The sequence below is a fragment of the Hoplias malabaricus genome, chromosome 5 (genome assembly GCF_029633855.1).
Source record: "Hoplias malabaricus isolate fHopMal1 chromosome 5, fHopMal1.hap1, whole genome shotgun sequence".
Classification (NCBI taxonomy): domain Eukaryota; kingdom Metazoa; phylum Chordata; class Actinopteri; order Characiformes; family Erythrinidae; genus Hoplias; species Hoplias malabaricus.
This window is the reverse complement of record NC_089804.1, coordinates 9,992,077-10,004,423: the sequence shown is the minus strand read 5'-3', so window position 1 is coordinate 10,004,423 and position 12,347 is coordinate 9,992,077. Positions and strand designations below refer to the sequence as shown.

Genomic DNA, 12,347 nt, shown 5'->3' with positions numbered 1-12,347 from the left:
AAATGTAGCTGACTTACGTCCTTGTTGCCGAGGTAGAACACGAACTGTTTGTTGCCGGTTTGGCGGCGTTTACGTGAGGTTCCGGGGAGTGAAATGTAGAACTTGAGGAGGGTGTAGGCAGCCAGGTCAGCGACGTTACTGGGAGTCCTCACCTGCACTCCAGACTTACCATTAAACTTCATTGACACACCCACCTAAATAAATAAATAAATAAATACTCAGTCAACTGAGTATTCTTCATTCAGTTTTTAATGTGTTGTGCAAAGATCACAGCCAGACAATGGTGAACCCATCCTTACTTTTGAACATTTTATCATCTCTGAGATGCTCTTTTTAAACTCAGTCATGTTACTCTTTTTTTTTCTATTTCTGTTATAAGACAATTTTGTTACCCCGTCTCAACTTTTTGGAATGTGTTGTTGGCATCAGACTGGCAAATTAAATATGGGCTAATATTCAAAAATAAATCCAGCTTAAATATTTAAACATTTTTCACTGTATCCCAATTTTTCTAGAAATTGAGCTTGTAGAGGAATTATAAAATAATGTAAGTAAGTAGTAATGTATTTTATGTGAATTGCTGATGAAATGTACCCTGTTGGCAGCCTTCCGAGCCTCTGCTATTAGTTCGCGGATTCTCACAATGTTTTCAGAGATGTTGGGCATCTGGACTGATGTATTCTGCAAGCTGTCCAGTTTTTTCATCAATAAAGGAATGGTTTCAGTGAGTGCACCCACTGCAGAAAAAAACACACACACACACACACACACACACACCAATAAAGTGATTCTGATATCACAATAAACAGCAATAAAATCATTTTGAAATAAAGGAGAAATGAGTAATGAATTATAACCTCACCGGACTTGTTAGCCTCGCTGATTGCATCATTGATTTCTTCACTGGTGGTGTTGGTGGATCCATAATCTTTCTGCCACTTATCCAGCTTCTCTTTCATAGGAGCCAGGGTCTCCAGCAAATCAGCTATAGTGCTATTAGCCTTCTCTACTGCATCCTTGGCTGTCTGAATCTCCTGCGATGTGTTTCCTACATACGCACAAAGCCATCACTAATTTTGTCTCCACACAACAGTTTAGTAATTTCTTGATGTGAAACTGTACAGAATTCTTCCAGTAAAAAGTTAAAAAAAAGGTTAAAAGAAGAGAAAGGCCAGACCTTTAGTTGAATTTAGGTAATCCTGCACCTTCTGTAGTTTCTTTAACAGGTTGTTCTTATTCGTCTCAGCATTCTGTAGCCTCTTCTTGATGTCTTGCAACTGAGGCTTCACCTCTGTCCAATTCAAGTCACATATAAACTAGGCTCAGTATTGGAGTGCATAACTTGCATTAAGATCAAAGAAGGATTTTTTGAAAATGATTGCGATTTCCTTGTCTTAACAGAATAAAATGTAACCATACATGCGTTAGCCAGTTGTCCCATACTACTTTCTGGATGCAGTAATTAGTTGATTGCAAATAAATACCTTTTGTGAACTCATCTTTAAGAGCTGTTGCATTTTCCATAAGCTCATCACTTTGGTTCTTAAGTGCTTTGACCTGCTGTGGAAGGTCCTGGTTCTGTACAACAATAAAGCACAGCTCACTGTATATATGACATGTGGAATAGTGGTTGTAAAGTGCACTAAGAAAACTTGCAATAAGCACAATTGGATTTAAATTAGTTTTCATACAAGATGATCCAAAATTAAAAAAATATATAGCTCAAACTGACCAGATATTGTTGTTACTGTTGTTATGTTATTGTTGTTATGACAACAATAGACTGAAAACTTGCAGCGACGACACTGTTACCTAATTTCAGAACCAAGCTTATTACCAATATTTGTTAAGGCTATTAGTCTGTTCCTTGGTTTCTCTGTCCAAAAAACTCTAGTATGACTGGGAATAATGTTCAATTAAAAACATCTTTCACAGCTAGCCAAACCACAGTTCATGTTTACCACATTATACAAGAACATTCATTCACTCATTCATTATCTGTTAGCGCTTATCCAGTTCAGGGTCGCGGTGGGTCCAGAGCCTACCTGGAATCATTGGGCGCAAGGCAGGAATACACCCTGGAGGGGGCGCCAGTCCTTCACACGGCAACACACACATTCACTCAAACACTCACACCTATGGACACTTTTGAGTTACCAATCCACCTACCAACGTGTGTTTTTGGAATGTGGGAGGAAACAGTTTCAATATAATCCCTTTTTATACTTTGTCTTCAGGCCATCAAAATGATATGGCATTGTCTATTTGTAGGTTTCTGAAAGACAACTGAATCAATATCCAACTAATGACAGAAGATCAATCACGCCTTTATTGCTATAAATGTATGTTTTGTCTTACCTTCAGGGCCTCTGAAGCTGATTTATTAGCTTCCCTGGCAACAATGTCTGCCTCCTTCACGCTGTCAATGATGTTAGTGTAAGCTCGGGACGCATTCAGTGCTCTCTGGATGAAGCCGTCCTGGTTTGTGTCAGTAATTACACTGCTCAAACACAATGAGACAAATTATGATGAAAAAGGTGTCTACGTGTATGTGGAAACACAAAGGAATGTGTTAACAAAAGATAATAACAGAAATATAAAGCACCTGGAGAGGTTTCTGGCGAGCTGGTCAAGAAGCTCAGCATGCTTCTCAGCTGCCTCCACCAGAGGGCTTTTTTCACCAGAGGAAGCAAACTTCTGCACCTTCTCAACCAGAGGCTGCCTTGCCCCATCCAGCTGAGCAGCCAAGCGCTCATATTCCTACAGGGAGGAAAGGAGGGAAAGGGAGTGAGAACAAAAACAGACAGAGAGAGAGTAAGCAAGAAAGGAAATGGCTCTACATGTGTCCAAGATTTAGGCAGAATTTTACTCAATTTAAAGGTGAAATGATATGATATGATATATTATATTATACCATCATGATACTTGAAGATTCAAATTCTCCTTTCCACCTTACAAGTTCCAGCAGTTACAGGGGTTTACCAACTTTCCCTTCCAATTTATTTGGGGCAGCACTGATATCCTGCTGTCTGCAGAACTTTCCTCTCCATCTTAAATAGCTGTGTTCTGCTGCTTGCAGAATGTTCCTTTCCACAGTAAATTGTGCTGAAGTTATTTTGAAGCCTACAGAACTTTCCTCTCCACCTTAAATGGAGCAGAAATTATTACGTGGCCCCCATAAGAATGGAATGGACACCCCCTTAAATGGGGTGACTGCTTTGTTGCCTGCTCTGTAAGAAGAAGCAGGGTCTACTCTAATGAGAAGGCATATCTGCCTCAGCCTCAGCTCTCTACTGGTATTAAATCTGACAACATGGTGGAAAATTTTGGCTTCATTTCCATAGAACAGAAGGGAAACATGCCGTCCATGTTTCTACAGTCAATGGAGCAGACAATACACAAACTCCTGCAGAGACATATATGAATGAAATGATCTTCTTCATTCTTAATTTCATATTCACAGAAATAAAACAAGGAAAAGAAACCTCTCACATCTACACTGCATCCTTTGTTTCTTAGACTTACGTCAAAAGCCCCGATGAAATAAAATCTTAGACGCTTGTTACTGTGTTTGTTTTATACAACAGTCATTTGATGAATATATGTAGTTGGTATGGGTTCTAGAAGCACTGATCATACATACAATATACTTATAAGAATATATATGTAATGTATCTACACACACAAATATTTGCTTATAGTATGAAGTCAATACAATTTGTGTAGGGTCTAACCTCTTTGGCGTCCTGTAGCATGGACAGCATGTCGTTGACCTGAGCTACATCTTCTTCGGCCATCTGCATGGTGTCCTCTACCTCTTTTTGTTTGTTCCTCAGTTCATTCACTTTTTCCTAAATTATAAAATCTTAATTAGATTAGACAGATTCAGTGAAAGTGGATTTTTGTGATTTTAAGCTAGTGTTTTGGTGTTTGTGGGTTACCTGATTCTCTTCCAGGCGTTTCTGGTTGACGTTGTTGGCCTCTACAGCAAGGGCGGTTTTGTTAACAGCCTCATTTAAAGCATCTCTCAGACTCATTAGCTCCTGGTGGAACTTATTTAGTTTGTCTTTGATGGCCTGTACTGTAGCTTCATTAGCAGCAACACGGCCAGCCATTTCCTCCTTCACGCGATCCATCACTAGAGAGCGGTAAAAAAATAAAAAAAAAATAATTTGTTTAATAGTGCTGACAATGAAAAGAGAATTGGATTTTTTAATTAGTAGCATTCAGAGTGATATCCAGTGAAATGTTCTTTCTAAAATGAATTTGTCACAGTAGTGGAGACAAAAGTGGAGATTGGAGACTGATGAGTGTAGAGTTAAATGATTTTAAAATCTTCTTCACATAAAGATAGTTCATGAAACCTTTATAAACATGATGCCTATTTCCTAAGATATGTAAAACATTTAAATACATTTGTGGCAGAGAGGTGTATGATGGAAATTTGAGCAAGAATTTTACCTAAAGGTTTGTTTTTATTCATATTGAATATTCATATTGAATTTTTACCCTTATCAACATTGTATGTGAAAACTCAGATGCACATTTTCATTGGTCGTATTCACCTCCTATCATTAGTATTGTAATGAGTCAGTTCAGTCATAGTCTCAGTCATAGTCTGGTACCTTTCGTCACATCACATGGCCAAAAGCTGCCTACTACTGCAGGACAAGAAATTTGACTGACACATAAAATGACCAATCACAAGTCTGCTGTTTTGGCACGATGGCCGAATCCTGACAGTGAATCCAGCTTAACGCATTGAAAATATCAGGCTTTCCATCAACTTGTGGGTGTCTGTGGCTGAGACTAATTGAGTCATGTTTCTCGGCACAACTTTTTACATCAACCGCTTTAAATGACCCAGTCAGTTAAATTAAAACATTTTGAAAAAACACTATGAATGCTAATCACATCAGTGCTATCGAATGGACATCGTTGAAAAATAATTAAGTATATAACTTGAAATAAGTTGGAATAAGCAGCTTAATGGTCCATTCATAAATAAATCAGTGTTTTTCACTCACATTTGTTTGCTTCAGTGTTCTCATTCTCTGCGAGATTCCTCTGGTGCTGGGTGTTTCTGAAACGCATGTCTTTCATCATGAATGCAACATCCTCCAGTATCTGCCTAAGCATTTTCTCATCCATCTCCTGTGATCCATTCTGTGTTGCGTTCTTTACTTGCTCCAAAATAGCTGCCCAGCCGTAGAAATATAAAAACTTGTGATGAAATACCACTTTACATTACAGATTTTATTAGTGAGTTTATGATCAGCACATTAAAAATGCACAAACACAATGACTTATTAAAGCAGTGAATTATATTAGTAACATATAGAGTACATATGGCACATACAGAGTAGAGATCAAAATTAGAGAATGACATACTTTTTCCAGATTTCAAATTTCAAACTTACACATTTCAGATGCTATATAATGTAGTAACAGAATCTACCATTCCAGTTCTATCATTCAAATACTAACTTTTAAATGGCTTTTAAAGTTACACCTTCAGTTTCTTTAGTAGACTGCACTGGACAAAGCTTCTGGGAGACTAACAAAACTAACAAAAACAAATAGGATACCAAAATAAGATAGAGAGGCTCCAGTTGCAAACGTACTGAACATTTGCTGTACATTTGATCTAACATGATATATACACTCATAGGTTGCAAGACTGGAAGACACTGGTTCACGCTATGAATATTACACGTTTTTCGGGTTCAGATTCACCTGCATTCCCTGCATTCACGTGATGAAAATAATGTCACTCAATTAATGAACAGAATGAATTCAAAATGTAGTGTTTTTGTCCCCTCAAATAGGCATAAAAATGTGAAATATTCAGTGGGAAAATATATTGTTATACAAATGTGATTAATAATTGTGATCAATTAAATAATGCAATTGTATGTAATTATTCAGCTTTACATAACTAGATATATAATAACACAACAACAACAACAATAATAATAATAATAATAATAATATCTACACTCTACCTTTTATGTCTTTCAGGCTGCCTTTAACAAAGTCCAAGAGGTCCTGGGCTCTGTCTTGTGTTGCTCTGGTTTTGTTCCCCACTGCCTCTGCTTTTCTTGCTGACACTGACGCCTAAAACATGCATCAACATGAAATATAGACAAATTACAGTACATGCTTAGTATATCTTTAAAAAATAAGTGGTAATAATTTAAACCATTTGCAACCGTTTATGATTTCCATAAAGCAAAGCAAAAATAAACGCAATGGGTATTTGTATGTTACTTAAAATTGAAACATAATGTAATATATGTATTAATAGATATAATATAGCATTCTAGAGTTCATATACTGTATAAATGTGTTATTTACAGTTTACAGTCATTGTACAAAACGTGGCATTTAAAGGCTCTCAAAGCTTCAATAACAGCTGCCACAACATCAGGTTTTATATTATTCATCCATTCATTATCTGTAAGCGCTTATCCAATTTAGGGTCGCGGGGGTCCAGAGCCTACCTGGAATCATCGGGCGCAAGGCGGGAATACACCCTGGAGGGGACGCCAGTCCTTCACAGGGCAACACAGACACACACACATTCACTCACACACTCACACCTACGGACACTTTCGAGTCACCAATCCACCTGCAACGTGTGTTTTTTTTGGACTGTGGGAGGAAACCGGAGCACCCGGAGGAAACCCACGCGGACACGGGGAGAACACACCAACTACTCACAGGCAGTCACCCGGAGTGGGAATCGAACCCACGACCTCCAGGCCCCTGGAGCTGTGTGACTGCGACACTACCTGCTGCACCACCGTGCCACCCTATATTAGGCATAATATTCAATGAGTTTAAAGTCTATACTTTTTACTAAGTGTAATGTAAAATGAGTGTATATACATATGATTCATGATATACATATGATTTAAAGTTTTCATTTCAGTGTGAGCAGAGATCTTCTCTGTACCTTTTCTTCAAGATCAGAGATGTCAGACTGGATGGTCTGCAGCTCCTCCTCTAGTGTGTCTGCCCTGTCTCTGCTTTCATCCAGAGTGCTGTTATAGTTGTTTATGGAATTCTGGGAAACAGGTTAAATAGTTGGACAATACACACCATTTTAGATATATATTTTCATGAATGAACAAAACATGTAATTTGACCAGTGTTATTCAAAACAGTGCATATGAATCTATGTAAGACTCACAGATATATTCTCCATAGACTTGTTAAGGTTGTAGAGCTGAGCCCAGACGAGGGCACTGGTGCTGACGTTCCTCAGCTGATAATTCACAGAGCTAATATTGTCTTTCACTTTGTCTATATCCTGCAGCAGCACCAAAACACAGCTGTCACATCCTGCATTCACACACAGACACACACACACACACAACTGAATCAGATATGCTCAAAAATAGAAAGAAATCTGAACTGTAGTCATTAATAACTTGGTGGAGGAAAGAAGCAGGATGTAATGTATGCAGTGCAGCCTGATTAATATTTAACAGGCAGAAAATATTTGGCTGATTATGAAGTCCCACATATTCACAGCAGGGTTTCTCAAGCACTGAGCTTCAGATTGAGGCATCTTCTTTCACTCCCTGAGTATTTATGTAATTTATCTTATGATGCAAATTATAAATGTATGCAACAGGTCTATATCATTTTCATGTCCTTCATGTTATTGTTATAAGAGAAGTCCTGGACTGAATTTTCAGAAGTGGGTGTGGGTACTGACGTTCACAGTGGACATCTGCTCCTCTAATGTATGGTACACTGTATTCATCAACACAGCGATCACACTGTTTCCCAGTCAGACCTGGTGGACAGTGACACTCTCCAGTACGTGGGTCACACCGTCCACCCTTACAGTCACACCCTAAACAACGAGAGAGGAAAACACATAAACACATGATGATGTGAAACAACTTAGGATTTGGAAGTTAATCAAAATGTGTTAAAAAGTGGTTTATAGAAAAGAAGTAGAAATATTACATATGTATGATTAACCCAGTCTACAAATGCGATTAATATACAAACTCCATGCAAAATGTTTTTTCTTGTAAATTAACCATGTAAAATAAGCATAAACTCATTTAACCATAATATTGTTTTGTTTTTCAAAAACTTTGTTTGAATACTTTAGCTATTGCTCGGATTTGCTGAGTTTTAGCACAGTTGACTGGACATGAAAAAACCTGCCGAGCCAAGAGATAGAGAGAGGACTCACTCATGCAGCCATCTGAGGTGTAGTTCCAGTACCCAGGAGCACATTGTTGGCAGTTTGGTCCGTTCACTCCTGGCTGACATGCACAAGATCCCGTAACCTTGTCACATGATTGAACCAGCGCTGCCGCAGCATTGCAATCACACTGCAGACAGCCCGCACATGACTCAAAGCCAAAAGCACCAAGCTAAACAAGCAAACAGCAATGATTTGTAATGTCACACTAGCCCAAACATGGAGCAAATAAGTATTTTTACAAAAGATCTTCAAAAATAATAATAATAAGTCTTACCCCACAGTGGTCACAGTGGACGCCGTTAACACCAGGTTTACAATGACACTGCCCAGTGTAAGGGTCACATGAAGCAGTGCCACATGGAGAGCAGTTGCATCCTGGGTAGTAATTTTTCCCAAAACAAACATGATTAAAACTGGATATATGTATATATTACAGTGCAAAAGTTTAAGACACCAGACATTATGAGATTTAAAAAGCAATTTATCTGAGCAGTAACAGTTATTTGCTAAAAAATCAAACAAACAACAAATAACGCCCAACATTAGAACAAAAACAAATAACATTAATCCAGTAAGTGTGATATTCTGTGTGTGAATGTGTTGGTTTAACTTTTTCTAAACCTCTCCTCGTGGAGTCCATATTATTTGAGGTTATCATCCAATACTTAGTGTTACCGATTGATAAATAATGATTTTAAATAATGTGTGCTGTTGATTTAACAAAATCATGGGGTCAAGGAGAATCTGAACAAAACATTGTTTTTCAAACTTACTCACACCTACTACTTTATAGAAAAAAGCTTATATTTCTTATTTGTTTTATATAATTTTTTTGTATTTACTGTGATTATATATAAATTTATACAAGCACCATGCTCACGGAGAAGGCATTAGTTTAAATATAAATATAAATATATATATATATATATATATATATATATATATACATATATATATATATATATATATATATACACACACACACACAAAACATGAAGAATATCATTTATAAAGGGTATGCACTGATGTCACTTTCCTGCCATGACATGCCCCCACTCAGACTGAGTGGAAAACACTCAGCTGTGTTTAATATACTCTTAAAAAGATGGTACTTTAAGTGCTCTTCAGTCTAAAAAAAGCTGCATGCTTAAAGGGTTTTCATTGTGAAAGTTTTCTTCAGATCAAAATGTATATGTATATGGTTGTATATAGCTCTATTTTGAAAATGTTTCAAGCACCAAAAATTGTTCTGCTCGTGTTATTGATTTCAAGCTTGTAATAGCAGAAGAGTCCTTTTTGGTGCTATTTAGAACTATTTTTAAAACATACAACGACTTGCAAATACTGTAAGCATGATGGTTCTTTGAACATGTGTGGTTCTATAGAGAACCACTGTCATTACTGAAATACACTTTCAGAAAGAACCTTTTTAAAGTGAATCAGCAAAACTGGGACTGAAACAAGCACTGACCCAATTAAATTAAAGCCAGTTAGACAGTGAATCACCACACTGTCACTCAGTAAGAACTCAGAAAGAATAAACAAACTATGGGCAGTTGCATAGAAGATACTTGCATTAGCATAGCATTAGATGTTAGTGTTCTCACTGCATTCACACTAAACACCACCACTCAGTCTTTTTGCCATAACGGCAATGACTCCGGCCAGCTGTGATGACAGGTGCATACCCTCTACTGCAGAAATGCTAATCAAATCTGAAGTCTAAATATACATACTACAAAACGTTATTTATCATGTCATAGCTTACTTTTTTCACGATACATCAGAAATGTATTAAAACATCTAAAACTTTTATAGCACTTCTACAGCCCTTAATAAAACCATAAGCTTTAGAATGAGTATTCTGAGACTCTTACTGGTGCAGTTCTTAGCAGTGATGGCATCTCCAAAGAAACCTGGAGCACAGATTTCACAGTGTGGTCCTGCTGTGTTATGCATGCAGTCCTGACATTCCCCTGTGATAGTGTCACAGGTTTGGAAAAGCATGTTGGGGTCTGAGTTGCCATTGCAGTTGCAGGGTTGGCATGTGCTGCCAATCACCATGGGGTTTCCATAGTAACCTGGGGCACACCTATAGTGATGCATGAAGAAATTTAGTCATAATCGGCTGGTCAATATAAGATACCCTAATTGCAATTTCCCCCTGGGATCAATAAAGTATTTCTGATTCTGATTCTGAAAGCTATGACCTTGATGAAATAAAAAGCTACAGCATATGCCCAAAGATTTGTAAAAACATCTTAATATTAGTGAATGTATGTAATAATACACGTATTATATCCATTTTACTCCACTAATGCTCTTATGCATGGACGTACTACCTAGTAATGTAATTTCTTTCTGAAGAAACATTAAGCAAGGCATCCAGGAATATTTGACCGTAGAGTTTAGTTCAGTAACTGAAGGTAAATGTGAGTGAGGAGAAGATGGAGTTTTAATATAATAAGTTTAAGTCCTACCTTTCACATTTAGGGCCTGCATAGCCAGGCATGCAGAGACACTGCATTTGGTTGGGTTTCTCAACACAGCCAATAGCAAAACTACAAAGCAATACAAATGCCAGTGAGTAATAGTGCAGCTGTATACAGTATATTGTCAATAGATGTTTATGAGGTGACGGCACTGACTTGTTAGATACCACCTGCAGTGGGCAGGGGCAGCTGGCGCAGGCCACAGCATAGCCATCCACTGTGGTGTTGCCGAGAAATCCACCTTGACACCTCTCACAGTGATCTCCAGCTGTGTTATGCTGACAGTTCTGCAAATGAATGGTTCAAAACATTGATGATAGATTCAGCATAAATTCAGTATAAAGGCTGTACAAGCGGCTTTACTGAGACACTCCTGAATTGCTGTTGGATTGAGAAGAATACATACAAACTATTTACTAAAAGGCCTAATGTTAGCTCATGCAAGAGTGATATACTCACCACACATATGCCAGATCCATCCAGGCACCGATCAGAATGGCCGTTACAGTTACAGGGGACACACTTGCCCAAGAACAGACCCTTGGTGTCTCTGTAAAAACCTGGAGCACATTTCTGAAAAGAGAAAAAGTGAGAGAAACTGACTTAATATGTGCATGATTTATTACTTATTAGTCAGCTGTGCTACTTTAATAAGGATGTGTACTTTTAGATATTGATTTCCATTTGTTAAATAAACTAAAGAAGCCAACTGCCCTACTGACAGTCTTATACGTTGAAATCATTTGGAATTAAGATTTTTTATGTTCATTCATTCATTGTCTGAAACTGCTTATCCAGTGCAGGGTCGCAGTGGGCCCAGAGCCTAACCGGAATCTCTGGGCGCAAGGCAGGAACACACCCTGGAGGGGGCGCCAGTCCTTCACAGGGCAACACACAACTATGGACACTTTTGAGTCAACCCAGAGTAAACCCACGCTGACACAGGGAGAACACACCAAACTCCTCACAGACAGTCACCTGAAGCTCTGAGACAGGGACACTACCTGCTGCGTCACCCATCTATTTATGTTAACATATCAAAAGTCATATTATATTTAGAATTAGAATCACTTTATTGGCCACTGTGCTTGCACACAGAAGAATTAGTTCTCTTCATTTAACCCATTCCATGCACCGAAACACATATTTACACACACACTAGTGAACACTAGGGGGCAATGAGCACACACAATGTATTTTTCTGATGACCACAATATATTAGTGAAATATACATTTTATTTAAATATTAATTTCAAAGCCTTTTATATCTGACAGGGACCAGAGTTGGGAACAACAGAGCGTTATGAGGAGGTTTACCTGGCATGAATCTCCTTGGTAGCTGGCTGGACAGAGGCAGATCTCTACATTGTTGGCATGGCGACCAGCAGGCAGATGCTCAGCACCCTCCAGCACAGCTGCCCGCAGTGAGACGGCCTGGGCAGACTGAGTGTGCAAAGCACGGATCTGAAGAGACTCCAGAGCAACCAACACCATCATCAGTTCCTCTCGAGACACTGCATTACCCGTCTGAGCATGACGGAAACTCCCCTACAAAGAGAGAACAAGAAGAAAATTCCTGAAGAACTGCTGCGTGATATCGTCAGTAGTGGAAAATACATGTG

General features: G+C 38.3%; 1 protein-coding gene across 2 annotated transcripts in view; it reads right to left on the bottom strand.

Annotated features, from left to right (window-relative positions):
* The window catches only part of lama5 (laminin, alpha 5), an 82,632-nt gene that overhangs the window by 12,626 nt on the left and 57,659 nt on the right, over nucleotides 1–12,347 (bottom strand). For both annotated transcript variants that reach the window (XM_066670310.1, XM_066670311.1), the window contains exons 40-60: nucleotides 12,043–12,273; nucleotides 11,185–11,298; nucleotides 10,882–11,012; nucleotides 10,714–10,794; nucleotides 10,111–10,325; nucleotides 8,508–8,608; nucleotides 8,219–8,402; nucleotides 7,727–7,867; nucleotides 7,196–7,347; nucleotides 6,959–7,069; nucleotides 6,006–6,117; nucleotides 5,028–5,198; nucleotides 3,942–4,138; nucleotides 3,735–3,851; nucleotides 2,606–2,760; nucleotides 2,359–2,500; nucleotides 1,485–1,578; nucleotides 1,178–1,291; nucleotides 863–1,048; nucleotides 595–737; nucleotides 18–194 (exon numbers count right to left, since the gene is read on the bottom strand). In XM_066670310.1, coding sequence (XP_066526407.1) covers nucleotides 18–194; nucleotides 595–737; nucleotides 863–1,048; nucleotides 1,178–1,291; nucleotides 1,485–1,578; nucleotides 2,359–2,500; nucleotides 2,606–2,760; nucleotides 3,735–3,851; nucleotides 3,942–4,138; nucleotides 5,028–5,198; nucleotides 6,006–6,117; nucleotides 6,959–7,069; nucleotides 7,196–7,347; nucleotides 7,727–7,867; nucleotides 8,219–8,402; nucleotides 8,508–8,608; nucleotides 10,111–10,325; nucleotides 10,714–10,794; nucleotides 10,882–11,012; nucleotides 11,185–11,298; nucleotides 12,043–12,273 — 3,069 coding nt within the window. The remainder of the gene's footprint in view (nucleotides 1–17; nucleotides 195–594; nucleotides 738–862; nucleotides 1,049–1,177; nucleotides 1,292–1,484; nucleotides 1,579–2,358; nucleotides 2,501–2,605; nucleotides 2,761–3,734; nucleotides 3,852–3,941; nucleotides 4,139–5,027; nucleotides 5,199–6,005; nucleotides 6,118–6,958; nucleotides 7,070–7,195; nucleotides 7,348–7,726; nucleotides 7,868–8,218; nucleotides 8,403–8,507; nucleotides 8,609–10,110; nucleotides 10,326–10,713; nucleotides 10,795–10,881; nucleotides 11,013–11,184; nucleotides 11,299–12,042; nucleotides 12,274–12,347) is intronic.